This window comes from Colobus angolensis, unplaced genomic scaffold, assembly GCF_000951035.1.
Source record: "Colobus angolensis palliatus isolate OR3802 unplaced genomic scaffold, Cang.pa_1.0 Scaffold183, whole genome shotgun sequence".
In the NCBI taxonomy this organism is placed as follows: domain Eukaryota; kingdom Metazoa; phylum Chordata; class Mammalia; order Primates; family Cercopithecidae; genus Colobus; species Colobus angolensis.
This window is the reverse complement of record NW_012114966.1, coordinates 2,237,179-2,256,984: the sequence shown is the minus strand read 5'-3', so window position 1 is coordinate 2,256,984 and position 19,806 is coordinate 2,237,179. Positions and strand designations below refer to the sequence as shown.

At 45.4% G+C, this 19,806-nt stretch overlaps 1 protein-coding gene across 14 annotated transcripts in view; it reads left to right on the top strand.

The window, feature by feature from the left end:
* Positions 1-19,806, top strand: part of FGF1 (fibroblast growth factor 1 (acidic)) — a 107,948-nt gene that overhangs the window by 82,795 nt on the left and 5,347 nt on the right. For 11 of the 14 annotated variants that reach the window (XM_011939742.1, XM_011939736.1, XM_011939734.1 and 8 more), the window contains 2 exons: positions 3,001-3,203; positions 16,569-16,672. In XM_011939742.1, the coding sequence (XP_011795132.1) occupies positions 3,035-3,203; positions 16,569-16,672 (273 nt within the window). In that variant the 5' untranslated portion in view covers positions 3,001-3,034. The remainder of the gene's footprint in view (positions 1-3,000; positions 3,204-16,568; positions 16,673-19,806) is intronic. The other 3 variants (XM_011939745.1, XM_011939746.1, XM_011939747.1) reach the window with 1 other exon arrangement.

Here is a 19,806-nt window from a genome sequence, read left to right as displayed (position 1 = left end):
GATCTCCTGACCTCGTGATCCGCCCGTCTCGGCCTCCCAAAGTGCTGGGACTACAGGCTTGAGCCACCGCACCCGGCCAAGGCCATTCTTAACATGAAATTGCCCCACAATCAGAAGCAAATGGGGACCTACACTGGAGGAAGTCAGAGACAAGGAGAAACAAAATTCAGCCCACCTGAGATTGACAATACAAATGACTATCTGTTCAGTTAAGTGGCAAACACTAGTATATAATTATTGTCTCCTGTACCAAATGAAGTACATAACTTAGGAAGTGCTTGGAAAAAATAAATGAAAGAAAAAATTCATTATCTCTTAGTTGTACTTTAAGGAAGGGGAATCTGGTGATGGTTATGTGCTAATGGAGAGGTGAGGCATAAAGATATCCACATTGGGAAGAGCTAAATTGCTTTACTTTAGAAGTGGATCCAGAAGGGAGTGGAGTGAGAAGTTAGAGAGAGAGGCTGTGTGGAGAGAGGAGTGAGTGGAGAGACAGAGGAAGAGACAAAGGGAGTGAGAGTAAGAGAGCCAGAGGTGGGCACAGAAGGACTTAGAGGCTTATGGATAAGAGAGAAGGTTTGGAAGAGACAGTGAGGATGGAGAGAGATTGTACTACGCAAGGTAAACTCTGCAATCCTCTCTGTGAAATTGACATAAATAAAATTATATATATGTAATATTATATTTATTTTCTGTCTGTTGCTGTATTATGCGAAAAGAATTGATCCAAGTTTCACCATATGGGATGGACATTTGGGACAGTCTGACTTTAAATATAGTTTATATGGTATATGCAAAATTCTCTTTGGGGTTCTTGGAGGCACCTCCAACAGTAGCTGAAACCAGGGACAATGGCGGGCCCATGTGGCAGCAGAGTGGGAAAAATGTACCAGACACGTTAAAATACCAGGAGCAGAGAAAACAGATGGAGGCTTCCAACATGAGCCCTCATTTTAAAGTCCTAAGGACAAATTATTGTAATTGGTGTCGATTTATGAGGGAACTGTCTCCTATGAGAGCAGCTCCACAAGGCTGCTGCAGGCACTGATGGATGGTTAGTGCAGGGAAGACAGCGTAGCTGCTGGTCTTCCATGATGCTCACGAAGCTGCTGGTGTGGGCTTCTCCTGGAGAAGGAGGAGATGCATGGAGTCCTGTTTCATGGATGACATGGGGGCTGTTGGTGGAGACTAGCCAACATTTGGGTCACAAATGAATAAATATATGAATGACAAGTTAATGGTGGCAGATGTATATGCCAGGCAATGGGTGAAAACCCCACTTCTCATAAAAAGACTAGTGTTGATAAAGTCACTAAACCTTTTCATGGTGATCAAGAGAAAAATGGGGCTTTCTGTTCCCAGATTCCTTTTGCGGTTCAGCTCCATTGCTTACTAGCTGTTGCCCTTGGGCAGGTCACTGAACATCTCTAAGCTTTGGTTTTATTTTATTAAAACTGAGGATAATATTAGTGTCCACTTCAAAGGATTATGGTGAGATTACTTGAGATAACCTGTAGCCCAAAATACATTAGTGATGAGGATGATGATTTTTATCCTAAGACCACTTGGTAATCAATATGTATTGATGATCACATTCACTACTCACACTTACAAAGTGCAGCCCCCAGGCCGGGCACGGTAGCTCATGCCTGTAATCCCAGCACTTTGGGAGGCCGAGGCAGGCGGATCATGACGTCAGGAGTTCAAGACCAGCCTGGCTAATAATGGTGAAACCCCATTTCTACTAAAAATACAAAAATTAGCCAAGCATGGTGGCGCACTCCTGTAATCCCAGCTACTCGGGATTAAGGCAGGAGAATTGCTTGAATCAGGACCTGGGGGACAAAGGTTGCAGGAAGCTGAGATCGTGCCACTGCACTCCAGCCTGGGCTAGAGAGAGAGACCCCGTCTCAAAAAATAAAAATAAAAATAAAAAATTTTAAACAGGTGCAGCTCCCATGTTAGTTTCCTGGTCTCTTTTTGGCCTCTTTCTTTTCAGAGTCACCAGCACTTCCTTCTCCTAAATGGTGGGGCAAGTATATGTTTTCACCAATTCTAATGCTCGCTGGTTTTGTTTTTTAATCCTCTGAGGTGTACGTGATGCATTTTCACATTAATAATACAAGTTTGTATATAGTGGCTACATATAATGTTAAAGGTATATTATATATAACATGGTGGTTTCTGTGTTCTATCACACATTAGAAAATAGCTAGGATGAAAACAGCCTGTGTATAAGGGACAGACCCACCTTCTCTGTGCCACGTGAAGCTATGTGGAAAGCTGTGGAATGGGCAGGAACCAGGCATAGCCTTCATAATCTGTCTCGTAACATTTCCTTTGATATGGTGTTTGCCCTTTAAAAACCCCACTTACTCCCACTCTGTGCCTTTTTCCCTGGTTCCAGCTCTGTTTCCCCCAGTAAATCCAGAAGGTTGCCTTAACATACTAACCCTTTGCTGTCCCTGTTGTGTCCCTGAAAGGCCTCCTGTGCCTTTGGGTACAGGTCCTGAATGTCCAGGCCATCTGTGCTATCTGCTTCACTGTACCTCATCAAGACAGCGTGAGGGTGGAGGGCAGAACCTTGGTCCTGGCCTCTCAGCTTTTGTGGGTTTCAGCCAGACCCTGGGTGTTATTTTAGTGCAACTTTGGTGTTTAATTTGAGGATGTGTGTGGACCAGAAGGAGGGACCAAAACATGATTTTTTTTTCCCCTTGGTCAAATGATTAAATTTGAAGTTCTAAAAAATGCACAGTTTGGTCCAAAGCTGTGTCCAACTGGGAAGAGAGAAATGCCCTGGAAACCCCTCCCAGGCCTGGGACCATCCTTCCTTAACCACCAGCCGCCTCACAGGCCTGCGGACTGCGGGCATCACCTGGGCAGGCTGTGCTTACTCACTACCCAGGAGCCCTGTGCCCTGAAGCTGTCCTTCCTCTCTTCAAAGTGCATTTTGTGCCTTTGCTGGAAGAACCGACTACAGGTTTGTTCAATTTCTTACAGTCTTGAAAGCGCCACAAGCAGCAGCTGCTGAGCCATGGCTGAAGGGGAAATCACCACGTTCACAGCCCTGACCGAGAAGTTTAATCTGCCTCCAGGGAATTACAAGAAGCCCAAACTCCTCTACTGTAGCAACGGGGGCCACTTCTTGAGGATCCTTCCGGATGGCACAGTGGATGGGACAAGGGACAGGAGCGACCAGCACAGTAAGCCCATCTCTATGGCACCCCCTTCTCTTTCTGACATCTTCTGTAGTCGAGGTGGGAGGAAGGTGCATATTTAAGTACAGGTACTTGCTTCTCCAAGGTTCTATTCAGGCATGACACATCCAGAGTTGGAGTCACATAAATGTGTAAAATGTCTGGGTTTGGAAAAGAGTGAGTTGTGGGGGCCACCACTTACCCAAACGTGTCCTATTTCAAGTTTTTTAAAGCACTCTCTGCTGACCCAACAGAACTGGCTGCTGGTGCTCAATCCCTGTATGTTTTCCCAGGTTTCTGTAACTAGTGAAAGATCTGGCCCCGAAGGCTAGTCAGGGGTCTGCATGCTCCATGATGGGATGAACCAGACGGGCATGGCGGTAAATCCTGCACAGAGATGTGGGCTCCGTTTCAAGTCAACTGACTCTCCTGGTTATGTTTCCACTGGGCTTGATTTGTGAAATCCTAGTTCATAATCGTAGTCTTACACATCATAAATTATGCAGCTTTCCCTCTGCGTATCACGCAGATGTGGCGGTGGTAACCAGCAGAGGTAAAGTCATTCTCCAGACCTTATAGAAACTGGAGAGTAGGAGCGACTAGCGCCAAATGCTGAATATCTCTTCCAGCACTTCCTGGCAGCCCGGTTCTCAGAGGTGTTGATAAATGAAGGTATGACTCTGGAGAAAAGAATCTTCTTGACTCTCTAAGTATAAAAAAATCTCTTCCTTCTGCTTTGATACTTCTGGCATTGGTGTATGTGTTTGATATTAGGTGTCCAGGTCCTATCGTGATGTCATCTGAGATTCCCTGAGTCCCACTGCAGCATCTGAGGTTACAAAGAAGCCTAAAGCCAGATCTAGTCCCTGCTTAGAGGGTCAGCAATCTCAAGAGTCAAACATAAAACAAATCAAGAGAAGGAAAATCAGGAGACACAGAAGAAGCCAGGCAGGCAGGAGGTTTCTGTAGGACTGGCTTTAAAATGCAATACAAAACACTCTCTTTGACATGATGGTTTATATATCAGGTGGTCTTAATTATTCATGGACCATGCACCAGAGGTTGCAGGTTCTAAGCACAAATGACCACTTCACTGGTGCTCACGCTTTACCCTCAGATGCACGGGTAATGGAGATGGACGCTGACGTTTACACACGAGGTGACATTGTTCCTTCCTCCCCACCCACCACACAGACCCTTGAGATGAGGAGCAGAAAGACTGACGCTGGGGCTTGCAGCTGCAGAATTAGCTCTTTTGGGCTTTGTTTTGATGGTTTATCTTCAAATGGGTTTGCTGAATGCCTTATTCTCAGTGAAAAACAGGTGTCAGAATGAGGCAAAAAAAAAAAGACTCTAGTTTGTTAAAAAGCATACATAAGCAATGGTCACTGAAAATTAGCAAACTTAGATTGTAGTCCATTGTGTCAGGCATGATACACAATTCATGTGATCTGCCCCACAGAACACAAGGGAACAAGCTTTAATTCCTCTGGGTTTGAAGTGTTCCTAATACATCTTACCAATTTTCTGAAAAAGTAGGGAATGCTCTCCGGTCCTCAGAACCCAAGAGGAAAGACAAGCTTCGTGATATGTTCCTTGGGGTTGAGCTAGCTCTTCTGGGAAACCTTGACTTCTGGAGTAACAAGAGGCTCCAATACTGGAATTTCTGTAGCAATGGAAAATGGCTTCATTGTTGTCATTCCATCATTAGCAAAACAGACTGCACTCTGGGTGTGTAACGCTGGCACAACTTCTGGAGTCCACAGTGGATTTGGCCGCCTGACCTAGGATGTCAGGAACCCCTAGAAAGGAGCACAATGTAGCCCTGGGAGATTAGATGAGGATTTCCGCATTCAAGGAATGCCAGATTATTTTCCAAGCAAACTTGGGCAACTGCACCTTTCTGTCCTCACTTTTCTCATTTTACAAAAAGAATACTAATATTCCTTGCCTCACAGGTTTCTTGGGAGGGATAAATGAGATAATAAAGTGAGAGTTCTTGGCACAGTGGCTGGCACAGAGGAACAGCACAGCACGTGTTGGTTCATATTGCAGTTATCATCATCAAGCCTTCTATATAATCAGCCTAGCATATGGTAACAGAGGGTCGTATTTAAGAACCTTCCAGACTCTTCTTTTTTACAGTACTGCCACCCAGGAAAGCCAAGGGACTAGATGCAAGCTTGGATTCAGGGTCTCTCTGCCAACACTCGGAATTGTTGTGTGGGCCTATCATTTGCTTACTCTGAACTAAGAATAAGGACCAAGAGGACAGAGATCAGAGTAAGTGGGGTGGGTGGTCAGAAGCTCATCCCTGTACCTGTCATTACTGGAACTGGATATTCCACTGCAGAGTCAGCAGGCTCGAGTTCAAGCCTACCCTGCCCCTTTCTACCTGGAGCAGCCCTGGACAATTAACGTTCTTGCCATTATGCATTCTTTCTGTTTGCAAACTATGCAAAAGAAGCTACAAGCCCCCCAGCCCTGGGACTCTTCCAGTCCTTTCCTCACTAGAAATTTAAGTGTCTCCAGTGTTCCCAACTAATTTTCAGGAAAATCGTTTAATCTCGCTAAGACTCAGTTTCTTCACCTGTGGAATGGAATGGCAGCATTGCCCAGTGTGCCTCATAAGGGCGAAACTTCTATTTACTAGGATTCTGCAGGTGAGAGGCGTCCTGGGCACGGATGTACTCCCTGAATGTGGTTCTGTCGCCCTCTTCTGCCCAGTGGTGGTACTGCCAAAGCCCTTCTGAGTTTCAAGGGTTATTCAGAAACAGAATTGCCTCCGCCAGGCATGAGGCGGATGCTCCCTGGCTACATGTGATCCGCACGGCCTGGCAAGGAGATATTTTCGATTCCTTGATCACTAGTTTGAGCATAATTAGAGACTGAGGTGACAGAGTCACATGTTAAGACTTCCTTCAGAAAGAGCGTTTCTAAAAGCCAATCGAAAAATTTAAACAAATCACACAAGATAGAACCGTATGCCTTTGAGCTCTACAAGGCAGAAATAACTCCTTTCATGGCTTCTCTTTGTCCCAAGGTCATTGATCTTTCCTGGGCAAGTGTATCTTCTTCCTACCTCAAGGAGAATGAGTTTCCAAGTACCTAACCTTTCTTATAGTGGTATAACCCTAGGGCAGATGCTTGTGTGGGGGCCATTCTAATAGAGACCTGAGTAAAATGTCTCTACTGGTGGACTTCTGGCCTGCAGAGAAGATGGTTGTGGTTTGTCCCGTTACCATTCTTCAGATCACTGCTGCAGGCAATTACCAATATGGACTGTGGACACTGGTTACGCTGCCATGCTAGGAAGGCCAGGCAGAATCAGCCAGGGAGTGCTGCATAGATCCCAGGGCTGATGGGCACAGTTTGTGAGAAGGTTCATGTTGGCCCCTAAGCTTCAGCTCAGGGAGACATGTAAATGGTGTCACCATGAGAGGAGGAGGTCCTGGAAGAGGATCAGGTCTGGGGGAAGATGGCCAGTTCCATTTTGGACACAAGCATTTGAAGAGTGTCTCATGTACCATGCAGCCGTCCTTGGGGTTACAATTCTCCATTTATTTGTGCAATTATTTAATGGTTTTCCCTCCTACTGGACTCCTAGAGGATAAGGACTTTGTCTCTTATTGCTCAACACTACAAACTTTGTGTCTAGCACATTGCCTGCCACTTGGTAAAATGCCCAGTAAACATTAATTTTATAAGTGACTGAACTGTATTGTGGTGGCAGCTAAATTCAAAGTCAACAATATATTCAATAAACATCTATGAGCCCTGATATATGCTGGGCATTGTGTTGAACTCCTCCACTTCCACCTAACCACAACCTTGAGAGGTTACTAATTATCATCATTCTAAGAACACTGCAGCTGACAGGCGTGACCAGCTCCTAACTGGGAGGGCTTGGCACCGACCACATCTTCTGCTTCCAGGACTAAGGCTCTTTCCGTATCCCACCACCACCTGACACCAACATCATGACAGCGGTTCCGCCCCACAAACTGATTCAATACACACATCTGTGCTGTGGGTCAGATGCGTGGAGGTCAGGTCCCAGCACTGCTATTTACCAGCTGTGTCATCCTGGGACAGTTACTTCTCAATGTGCCTCAGTTTCCTTGTTTTAAAAACAAGAATGACAACAGCACCCACTCATCGGAACGTGGGAGTTTTAATGTGATGTTTGTAAGAGTGTTTAGCACACTGCTAGGCACATCAGTGCTCCAAAAAAATGATATTGATCATCATTCTTCTGGGATTCCTGAGCCTTCCTCACCTAACCACCTGACCTGTTAAGTCTGTTAGATTAAGTGAATGCTATGCTTGCTCGCAGAACTGAGGGTGACTCTTTGTCCCAGCTTCTCTGGGACTACCTGGGTTGAAGCCCCTGAGGCCTGACACAGAGGTATAATGTGCCCAGGCACAGGTGCAGCAAGTCCCGCCGCGTCTCACTCCTCTGGCAGGGCAAGTCTGCTCTGTGTTTGATTCTGATCTTTCTGGGGAGTTTCCTCTCTGGTGAAGGGGGACCATGACTTATCCCTCAGTGGGATTATTAACTGGAACAATAATTAGAGAATAATTTCCTTACGAGCATTCCAAACCTGCAGCTGCCTGCCATAGCCCACAACCCCTCACCTCCCCCAGGCACACAAGCGGCTACGTGGGGAGCGGAATTACCGGCACCACTCACTGCACAAATGGAAACATTCTTAGGCAAAGTGCGTGCCAATCAAATATTTATAAATCAAGCCACATCCTAAAGGCAGTAGCAGAATTCACTGGTCAAAACAATCCTACCTTGCAGCCCTTTCTAAAGGGCAGGTTCCTCTTCATGAAATGCCTCCTGCCCTGTTGCTTTAGGGGAGTCCAGACCTCTATTCTCTGGTTGGGATCACTCAGCACCTAGCGGGTAAGGTACTGTATTCCCCACCAGCATAGACCCGAAGTCAAAACAGCTTTTCAAATGACTACTATGGGGAGAGCTGGACCCCACTGCCAGAAGTCAGAGAGAGGGGAAGGTCTCCAGGCAGGAATGTACTCCACAACAGGGTTCTCTCCCCTCGGTCACACGTGATGGAAAGGACTCCTTGCCCTCCTCCCCACAACCCTCATCTGATTACATAGAGGATTTTTATACAAAAACTTTAAAATACACACACACACACACATAATATATAATATATAAACTATATATAATATATATATATATGTCATTCAGTCTCTGGACTGTATCAAAATTTTCCAGGCACCTTTTTTAGATCTTAAAGAAGCAGACATCTTTTAAGATAAGGGTTTTTTTCATATATGTATTTACATTTGTGTGTATATATATTTATATATAGATGTGTGTGTGTATATATGTGTGCGTGTGTGTGTGTGTGTATTTTTTTTTAACACTGGAATTATTTTCCCCCAAATTCGATTTTTCCCCTTCTCTGTCTTTCTCTAATGTTTTACCAATCCCGGCTTGTGGCTACATTTTAATTATAAGTGCCACTGACATAAAACAACCTCACCAAGTTCTGAATGAGGCTGACCTCACTTTGCGTAAACACGGCAAAGGACGGGAAGTCTCCAACCCAGAATAAACCAGGCACATAATCTCTCTTGGCCTCTCTTTGGAGAGCAGAGGCGGAAAGCAGGCTTAGAGGCCACGGACAGACATGCTACAGAAGCAGAACCTCTCTCTCCAGGCATTTTCCTCCTTGAATGCACCGGTTGTGGTCTTATCTTTACATTTTCCTGGGATGGGACAGGCAGATGCTAGGATAGCTTGGGGCTCAGAAACAGGGTGCAACACCTCAAAGTTGACTTCTCTTGGCACTGGCAGGCTCATAACTCTTTTTCCTTCTTTCTACCTTTGGAAAGTAAGGGATTGCTGTTCTTACGTGAACAAACTATTGCTAAGACCTAATGGAAGGCTTTGGGAAGCAGAGGAGAAAACCAAAGCCACGAACTTAGTTCCTCAGACAAAAGGTGTGAACACCTAGTTGGGGGCTAGTACAGCCATGCAAAAGCTCTGGGCTCCCCTTTATGTAGGTTTCCCAGGTACACAGGGACTCGTGAAGCGGTTTAAATAATGAGCATGGGACAAGGAAGACCATGACCCACGAAGGTGAGTCTGCACATTTCAGTTTCATTGACATATAGTTCTGACAAATAGGCTGTCCCCAAACCAACACTTCTTAACTCATTCCTAGTAAAGGAACAGGACTCTGGATTCTACTGGGGGCACATACAGCCACAAATCCACCGAGCAAACACTTCCAGCCCTCTGCCCGTACATTTTTACAATGCTTTATCTAAGTTTGAATTTCTCCAAGAAATTTCTATCATTAGAATACCTTTTTTAAAGTTGCTTTCCATCTCTTCAGCTAAATTCATCGTTAATGTCCCCATTTCAGAGGGGAAAACGAAGTACCCTGTGGACCATGGACATATCTTGTTTTTCAAAAAGTACTTGCCCCTTCATCCCTGAGATGCTTGAGAGACAAAGACCTTCCTATTCATAGATGGCAAGTCCTAGATCCCTGGATGGGATAAAGAAGAGATGCTGCTTCTCCTCATTTGCTCTGTATGGTAACCTGGTTAGGGGGTGTTGAAAAAGGGAGTGGACAGAGAAGTTAGAGCTTTAGAGGGGCCTCATCCACCCTCCTGCCTCCCCAGTTCTCCTGGGTCCCAGTCTGCCCCCAAGAAGACCCAGCTTTTACGAGTGCTTATGTTCAGGTCTACATGCAACATGGACTCAAGCCTAAGCTGGGTCATAAAACATCTCAGGCGTCACCAGGAACAAAAAGCAGGAGTCTTGGCCAGCTCTGAGTGTCCCATTGACTATGAACGGAGCTTTAACACATCAGCTACCATTCTAAAAGGTATGAAGGAGAATCAGGGGAGATTAGCAAATCCCTGATGAAAATTTTATAAAATGCACAAAACAATATACATAGTTCATGTATATATAGTAAAATAGAAAACTATGCACTAGATATAGACTAAACACCAGGAATCCCATCACCCAGAGTCCTCCAGTGTCACCAGCTGGCTGTTCTAACCTCAGAACTGCTTATAAAGAAATAGAGTTAGGATGAAGGAAACATTTCCTCAATTCCTCTCCCAGTCTTAGTTCCTCTTATCCTTCCCAAAACAGCTACTTGTATGAATTTGGTCAGTATCTGGTGCACAGTTTTATATTTTAGTACAGATATATTAATGAGCTACATATGTTGTATTGTGTTCTTATTTTTTCTTTTCTTGAGACGGAATCTCACTCCGTCGCCAGGCTGGAGTGCAGTGGCGCGATCTCAGCTCCCTGCAACCTCCACCTCCCGGGTTCAAGCAATTCTCTTGCCTCAGCCTCCCGAGTAGCTGGGATTACAGGAACCCATCACCACGCCTGGCTAAATTTTTTTGTATTTTTAGTAGAAACGGGGTTTCACCGTGTTGGCCAGGCTGGTCTTGATCTTCTGACCACGTGATCTACCTGCCTCAGCCTCCCAAATGTATTGTGTTTTTTAATACAATTTTCATCAAGGATTTACTATATTCTCCCACTGTAATTTTTTTTTCACTGTATGTTATATTCTGCCTTTCTTTGAAAGGGAATTTAAAAAAAAAAAAAAAAACAGAGAGAGAAAGAGAGGAAGAATGTTGCAGTTTTTGTGCTTTTGTTTGCTTTTAGCTCAAAAACAAGTGGAGCTTTTGTTACTGTGTTGCTGTATCACTCGCAGTTCATTTGTCTGTATCCCTAATCATGCGGAAGCCCCGAGCGCAGGGACCATGCCTGGCACTGAACTTAAGTCCCCGCACCTAGTAGATGAATATGTGTTGACTGAATGGTTCTCCATCCCCCGACCCTGAGCTGCTACCTGAGGAAAGAGCTGCTGCTGTGTGGCCAGCCCCTCCCTCTCTTCCCAAGGCCCCTCTTTCTCATGCTCTCTCCTTCCTTGCCTGTCCTCAGCAGCAGCTGCAAGAGGATGTAGGTCTGGAAAACTGGAATGAAGTCACACGAGAGAGCTGGACACCTAGGCAGCTACGCCAGCCGCTCAGCCTGGGTGTTGCTCCTTCCTGCCAGCCCTACTTGCAGAAGGATATATGTTTAGGAAACTTAGCCAGAAAGAAATCTAGTGAAAATGAGCTATGAAACTTGGACATCCTGGAGAAATAATATTTACAGAGGAAACTCTTGAGACGAACTCTCACCGGCGCAGCAACCCTGGTGTCGGGACTCATGGCTGAGGGCTGAAGTCATGTGCTAAGCAGCCCTCTGGCTCTTGTTTACCTCTAGGAGGCCTCTTCATGGCCATGATGGAACTCCACAGACAGCAAAGCCAAGCCTGTTCAGCCCCATGGCCAGACAAGCGGGTGCTATTGAAGGCAGCAAAACAGAAAAGCATAGGAAATGAAAAGCTTTTAAAAAATCTTCCTTGATTGGCCAGGCACGGTGGCTCGTGCCTATAATCCCAACATTTTGGGAGGCCGAAGGGGGGTGGATCACTGAGGTCAGGAATTTGAGACCATCCTGGCCAACATGGTGAAACCCCGTCTCTACTAAAAATACAAAAAAAAAAAAACTAGCTGGGCATGATGGTGCGTGCCTGTAATCCCAGCTACCTGGGAGGCTGAGACAGGAGAATCGCTTGAACCTGGGAGGTAGAGGTTGTAGTGAGCCGAGATCGCGCCACAGCACTCCAGCCTGGGGAACAGAGTAAAACTCCATCTTAGAAAAACAAACAAACAAACAAAAGAAAAACTTCCTTGATTACTTAAAAAGACCTCCCCTTTGGGGTTTGTGTAGCACCTATAATGTGTTTGACTAAATATCTACATATATGGGTGATAGGTTGAAAAGAGTCCCAGGCAGCTAACCTCACCCCATTCCGTGGCTACGAATGGGATCCTGGATGGCCACTCGCCATCTTGTCCATGTGTGATCTTGAACACAAGAGGGTCCGAGCAGGAGAGTATGGCTGAATTTGGATCAATCCATTCCCATAATTGGAGCCCAAGAGGTTGTGTGAAAGAGAGGAAAAAAGTAGGATACTTAGAGTACTCAACCTGGGGTCTGGTCATGATTTTTCCCCTTCTTAGAAGTATAACCTTGCATAAAACACACTCTCACCAAACTCCAGCTCTTCACCTAAAGGACAGAGCAAGCATCACCTTCCTCCAGGGAACGCTTCGAGGAGCAGAAAAGGTCACAAAAGCACAGAGGAATTAGTCTTATGAGTACTGGCCACTTTCCATGCATTAGCCCTTACAACAACTACCATTGCAGATAAGGAAACAGAGGCAAATAGTTTGCTGGATGATCACACAGCTAATAGGCAGCCAAGCAGAACTTGAGTTGATGCAGTTGTGTTCCGGAGCCCACACTCCTTAATTCTATACTGTTTATATCAAGATAGAAACTAGCATGATGCCTGGCACATTGCAGGTGATCAGTAAAAGGTTAGCCCTTTCCTTTGGTCTCTCTTAAACATACAGGATTATGCTGAGAAATTGACAGAAAAGTATATGTGAAGGTTCTCTGAAAACCATAAAGTCTAATAACCATTTTTCAAAAAAAACAGCTTTATTGAGATATAACACATATACCATACAATTCACATATTTAAGTTGTACAATGCAGTGGGTTTTCTTACAACTTAACAGAGTTGTGCAACCAACACCACAATCCATTTTAGAATATTTTCAGAAAGAAGCCCCATGCCTTTTAACCATAATTCCCCCATCTCCACCCGCCCTGGCCCTGGATACCCTGAATCTACTTGCTGTCTTTATGCATTCGCCTATTCTGGACATTTCATTTAAATGGAAACATGAAACACATGGTCCTTTGTGATGCTTTCTTCCCACTCAGCACTGTTTCCAGACTCATCCATGTTGTGGCAGGCCTCAGAACTCTGTTCGTTTTTATTGCCAAAGAATATTCTATTGGCATTCCACGTATCTACTTGCTTCATAGACTGTTAGACTGAGAAATAACTTTATGGAGACTGAGCGCAAATACTCCTCATTTCACTGAAACAGAGACTGTGTCTAAGAGGCTACGCAGCCTAGCCAAGGTCACTCAGCTCAGAGCCCAGCCTTGAGCCTTACAACTCTCCACGCAGTCCCATCTTACTTCACCCCTCAGAGCGTTATTGGAAACATAACTCAAAGTGCACAGCTGATTGATGATGGGCCAGCAGAATCATCTCTGCCAATATTAGCCCAACACCATTCATTCACCAAATAATGTAGACTGCCCACTGTGTGCAGGGCACTGTAGGAGGTGCTGAGGACCCCAGAGGGAACAGGACAGTATCTCTGCCCTTCTTCTCAGAGTGTACACTTTCCTGAGGAGGCAGAAATAGATCAGCAGCTCCCCCGATAATAAGATCATTGCATGTTGTACTAAGTGCCATGAAAGAAACAAGGGGCAGAGGAGGAGAAGGATGTGGGGGAGGGTGGCATTGGCAGGGAGAATGGGGTGGGGATGAAAGGACCTCGTGCACAGAGTGTCACAGATTACTGGGGAGGGCCTGTTTTAGGATATTTAGGCTGAGGCCTGGAGGAGAAGGACCTTGTGACTATCCGGAGGAAGAAGGTCCCAGAGAGAGAACATAGCATGTGCAAAGATCCCAGGAAAACAGGGAAAGTTTGAAGTTTAATAGGAGCAGAAAGACAGAGCGAGCAAGTAGTGTGACTGAAGGTTCGAGAGAGCAGAGCCCACGTTACAGTGGAGGCCCACTAGCCTGTTCCCTCATGGCTACACTCTCAGAGCTAACTATTCCTAGGAGGACCTGTGAGAAAGTACATCAGTGGCTTCCAGTTCCTTCCTGTGAATTAAGTAAACTCCACTTGCCACAGGAAGCTAGAGGAAGTCCTGAGTCTCTATAGCAAAGACTTCTAAGGAAGGGAGAATTGCATCTTAGGTAAGGGTGATAAAACTATGTATCATCCTGGGGGTGAATCAGGAGATAAGGAAAGCAAAGAGAAATAAGAAAATACAGGCATATTAACAGAGAAGTGGTTAAACAATTATGGTATAGCTACACAATGGAACACAATTCAATTGGCAAGAAGAAAGAAGTTCACTCTTTCTGTACTGATGTAGAACGATCTCCAATTAGTTGTTAAGAAACAAAAAAAGCAAGGGCAGAACTGTGTGCTCAGTACATTACCATTAGTATGAGATAGTATGTCTTTTGCAATATACGCATACAAGCTCTCTAGAAAGGATACACACACAAGCTGTCTAGGAGGGGTTTCCTTGTTTCTGTATCCCCCCAGGAGATGTGCACTCCAGAAGGGAGCTTTTCACTATCTCCTCTGCTATTTGGAAACATGGAAGTATATTTCCTATTCAAAGAAATTAAATTAAAAATGAAAACAGGCCTGGATGCAGTGGCTCATGCCTGTAATCCCAGCACTTTGGGAGGATGAGGCAGGCGGAGCACGAGGTCAGGAATTCGAGACCAGCCTGGCTAACATGGTGAAACCCCCGCCCCGTCTCTACTAAAAATATAAAAATCAGCCGGGTGTGGTGGTGCATGCCTGTAATCCCAGCTACTCAGGAGGCTGAGGCAGGAGAATTGCTTGAACCTGGGAGGCAGAGGTTGCAGTGAGCCAAGATCGTGCCACTGCACTTCAGCCTGGGTGACAGAACAATATTCCATCTCAAAAGAAAAACAAAAAAAGAAAACAAAGAAAAGGCAATGAGGGGTCTAGATCTACCAACCAAAGCCCTGTGTGTTCCAGCCTCTCCTGCCCCTCGGCCTCTGCCAAGCTGAACCTCAGAGATGCCCCCTCATCCTCCTAGGGAACTACTGGGCAGCCACTGGTTCCTGGTCTAGATTTCACTCCTACTCATAACGATGGTTGTGATGGTCTACTGAACAAATTATCCCGAAGAGTCTAGAATTAATTCCAATTCCCAAATGTGAATTATCAAAACATCTCCCTCAAGAGGGCACCCGAGGGTGAATAAACAAGTTAATAATTATCAAATGAATACTGGATTCCAATTAAGTGTCCAGCACCTTGAGAGTGTCCATCAGTGTGAATGAGGAGAGTGTGACTGTAACTCACAGTCCTTTCCCTCCATCTCCAGGTTTCTCAACCTGGGCGCTGCTGACTCTCTGGGCTGGAAAATTCTTTGCTGTGGGGGCTGCCCTGTGCATTGTAGGATGTTAGCAGCATCTCCAGCCTCTACCCACCAGATGCCAGTAGCACCCACCCCCCAGCTGTGACAACAGAAACCGTCTTCAGAGATTGCCAAATGTCCCCTTTGGAGCAAAATCACCCCCAGTTGAGAACCACTGTTCTCATCACTGCATTTCCGGGTAACAGCTTCATTCTCCCCACATCAGGAGCTGGCGATCTCCCCTCTGCCTGTACCCCAGGTGGGTTGCCACAGAGGCTGAGGGATTGACGGAACCTTCATTGCAAGGGAGTTCCTTGAGTTTCATATGTGGCAACCAATCCTAACTCCCTGGGAACCTCTTCTGTCTCAGGGAAAATAGCAATCTCAGATTTTATAAAATAACCATCTGTGGATAGGAGTCTCTTCCACAACTAGAAGGCCCAGACAATTAAAAGGCACCCCTGGCCAGGCGCGGTGGCTCAAGCCTGTAATCCCAGCACTTTGGGAGGCCAATCATGAGGTCAGAAGATCGAGACGGGCAGATCATGAGGTCAGGAGATCGAGACCATCCTGGCTAACACGGTGAAACCCCATCTCTACTAAAAAATACAAAAAAAAAAAAACTAGCCAGGTGAGGTGGCGGGCGCCTGTAGTCCCAGCTACTCGGGAGGCTGAGGCAGGAGAATGGCGTAAACCCCGGAGGCGGAGCTTGCAGTGAGCCGAGATTCCGCCACTGCACTCCAGCCTGGGCGACAGAGCGAGACTCCATCTCAAAAAGAAAAAAAAGGCACCCCTGTGCAGGTTGATAACGAAAGCAAAACACACGCAGGGTGGCCAGATCCCAGTCTGTGGCACCCCAAGACTGCAGGGATGAGGGAGCCTGGGGGGAGTGAATACCATTTCCTCCTGTGATTATTTTCCTACCAATGACAGAAAGAAAGGAGCAAGGCACCGTGAAGGTGCACTCAGGGTCATTTTGTAACCAACAGGGTGTACAGGTAGGTGAGCCGGCCGGGGTCTCTCCTTCCTTTCCCAAGGACGTAATTCCCAATGGACAACTTTATTTGGAAGGCAAAGAAAAAGGGACTGTATTTCTATGTTTTGATTAATCTGAGGCTCATCCCTGAGGGCTCTGCAAAATGAATGAGCAGAATTTTCCATGGCCAACTGTCCTGGCTGCCGGGTCCTATCGGCAAAAGCGTAGTGTTTATTTACTTTTGCTCGTGTTATTTTTATTCCAGTTCAGCTGCAGCTCAGTGCGGAAAGCGTGGGGGAGGTGTATATAAAGAGTACCGAGACTGGCCAGTACTTGGCCATGGACACCGACGGGCTTTTATACGGCTCAGTAAGTATGAAGCTGACATGCTTCCAGACGTGGCCAAGGTTTGAGGTTTCCAGAAATCTTGTTACATGGAGTGAGGCAAACTATAAAGCAACAATTAGTCTCTGTTTGTTATTTTTTCCAGAAGGATTCCCACCCTCACCCTGCTTTATTTTAGACACAAACATAAAAGAGTTTCTTGTGGTATTCTCTCAAAACACTGAAATGTATTATCATATAAACACAGAGGAAAGATTGATTGATATTTTGGTAACTCTTCAGTCACTCATTTTAGAATATCTAATCCCATTCCATTCATTCATTCATTCATTCCAAAAATGTTTTCTTTTTTTTTCTTTGAGACAGGGTCTGGCTCTGTCGCCCAGGCTGGAGTGCAGTGGTGCAATCATAGCTCACTGAAGCCTCGAACTCCTGGGCTCAAGCGATCCTCCCACCTCAGCCCCCCGAGTAGCTGGGACTACATATGAATACCACCATGCCCGGCTAACGTTTTTATTTGTTGTAGAGACAAGGTCTTGCTATGTTGCTGAGGCTGGTCTCAAACTCCTGGGCTCGAGCGGCCTCGGCCTTCCAAAGTGCTGGGATTATAGGCCACCACACACAGCCCAAAAATGTTTCTTGAGTACCTAGGTACTATGTGCTATAGGCATGTCTCTTATTGCTTTTTGCACAAATGGCGGAGCCTGGGCTTTTGTAATTTATATGTCATGCATAAAACTTTAAAAATAGCCCCTTTTATTCTGAAAGGATCACCTAAAAGGATAGAAAGCTTAATAACTTAATTCAACATTTATCAAATGTCTCCTGTGTCTAAGTGCCATGTTAGGTACTGAAAGGATGTGAGGATGAATGAGCCGCATGGAGAGGCGTAGTCTAATTGTTTCTTCAGCAGCTAAAATCCTCCCTTTTAGGATTTTAGGGCCATGTTCCCTGCCCTCTCCCTATCATAGCTAATGCTTTATACAGGTTTGACCGTGTACAGATAGGTCTTTATGGGAAAGGAATAGAAATAGAGGCAATGTGATTTTGCCCCTATTGGTATCTCTGTGACAGGAGCTAATTGGAGAGATAGCTTAAACCAATGACTGAAGGTTTTGAAGTTATTGCTAGATTTTAATGATCCCTCCTCTGTATCCTAACAATTGATAAACTAAGGCTTGGCTGTAATTCTTAGCCCAATCCATACCCCTTTCCTCCCTTGTATGAAGATGTCTTCAAAAAGACAGCCAGTAGGGGGAATTTTAGTCTGGAGCTTCAACTTATATCAAATTGCCAAGTGACAGAGGGCACAGGAAACCCTCTCTTGAAGTTGTCATCTCAGCCAAGGGTCCAGATGTGAACACAGTTTCGTTTCCTCTCACTGCCCACTAGGGATGAGGAGATGAAATCATCAGGGTAATAGGCAACCTCTAAAATGCTATGTGCTCAGTACGGATCACCTGGGACGGCTTTAAGGGGTTTGGTAGTAGGGGTTTAAGGTGGTTCTTCCAGGTGGTAGCAAAATCAATCCATCAGCCAATCGTTCAGTCTCAGACTCATGACTGAATCTCATGCCTCTGCCACTCTGGCAAGTCACTTACCCACTCTGAGCCTTGTCCAAAATGAGGACGGTCATGGATCATAACCGCCTCACACAGAGCGTACGTGAGTTCAGTGGCGCAACATACAGAATGCGCCCATCAGAGTGGCTGGCACGTCGCAGACCAGTGGTGGCTGTAAGACAAGTCAGCGTAGAAGCCCCTCACCCTCACTGTATCTTAGGTTATGCCACCGTTTTATGGCTTTTCCCCCTTTAAATCAAATTTGATGTTTATTGCTTTCACTTATAGAAAAATATTGAGGGAGAACTCCCAGGATCTAATTTCCGATACGCTTCAGACACCCCCTTCTCCCACCATAGCCGTGGCCACCACTACAATTCACCTGAAACATGATCTTAGTATATGATATCTAAGAATGTTTGCATTTTCCCCATTGATAAAGAGAAGTTCTAAGATATCTCAAAGCTCTGCTTCATGCTCTTCACAAAATTTAGGCACTAATCCATCCTGATTCAAACTTGTGTGTGTGCAAAGGATATATATATTTTTTTAAGTTTGAAAGGCTATGTATCAAAATATTGGGGGTGGAGAATGGGTGATTTTATAATATGTGAATAACTTCCTGTATTTTCCAAATTTTTTTTACAGTAAGTATATGTCACCTACGTAATTTGGGGTGGGAGGGGAAACATGCTAAATATAAAAAAGAAGACAATTTAAACAATAGGCATGAATCAATAGTTAACCCACACGTCTTCGGCATTGTACCAAGTGCATAACGAGTGCTGACAAATCCTGGTGGAGGGACGGAGCACGCTGATCTGGCCTGCTGACTCAGCCTGTGACTCAGCTATTTTGTGTGTGTCAACTGCTCCAGTGTAATAGAGACATCAGGTGGGGAATGTGGCCATCCTACCTTCGTCACAGAACACAGGCCTGATGCCCACTATGAGGTGTCAGGGGTGAGTCCTCTCTACAAGGGAGTGGGCAACCCACATTGGTCCAAGCTGTCTACCTCCTTCTACCCCCAACAATGTGCATCAAACACGAATGTCTGGACCAAGTTCCTCTAGAGGCAGCAAAGTCATCCAATAAAGTATATTTATATCTCATCTTGTTCCAAAATGATCTAAAGTGTCTCACCCAGTTGTCATTTCACTAGATTATGAATGAATAAGAAGCAGGATACTTCCTGTTACACAATTCCTTACTAAGAAAGGCTGACTTTCCTGACTGCTTTGTATTATCTCAAGAATCAAATTAAACATATTACTTAGCTGGTGAGCACCTATTATTTGCATGGTTCTGTGTCTGGGGGATGGAGAGAAGACTAACAAGATTCCATCTCCTTCCTCACTAGGGTTTATAATCTAAAGAAACAAACATGCTCACATATAGAGAACAATGAATAACATGATTGGAAACCACCAGACGGTGATTGGAAATCACCAACTACTGTGGGTGAAGAGAGACTGCAGGGGTCACACGACTTGAAAAAGGCAAAGCAGGCCGGGCGCGGTGGCTCAAGCCTGTAATCCCAGCACTTTGGGAGGCCGAGACGGGCGGATCACGAGGTCAGGAGATCGAGACCATCCT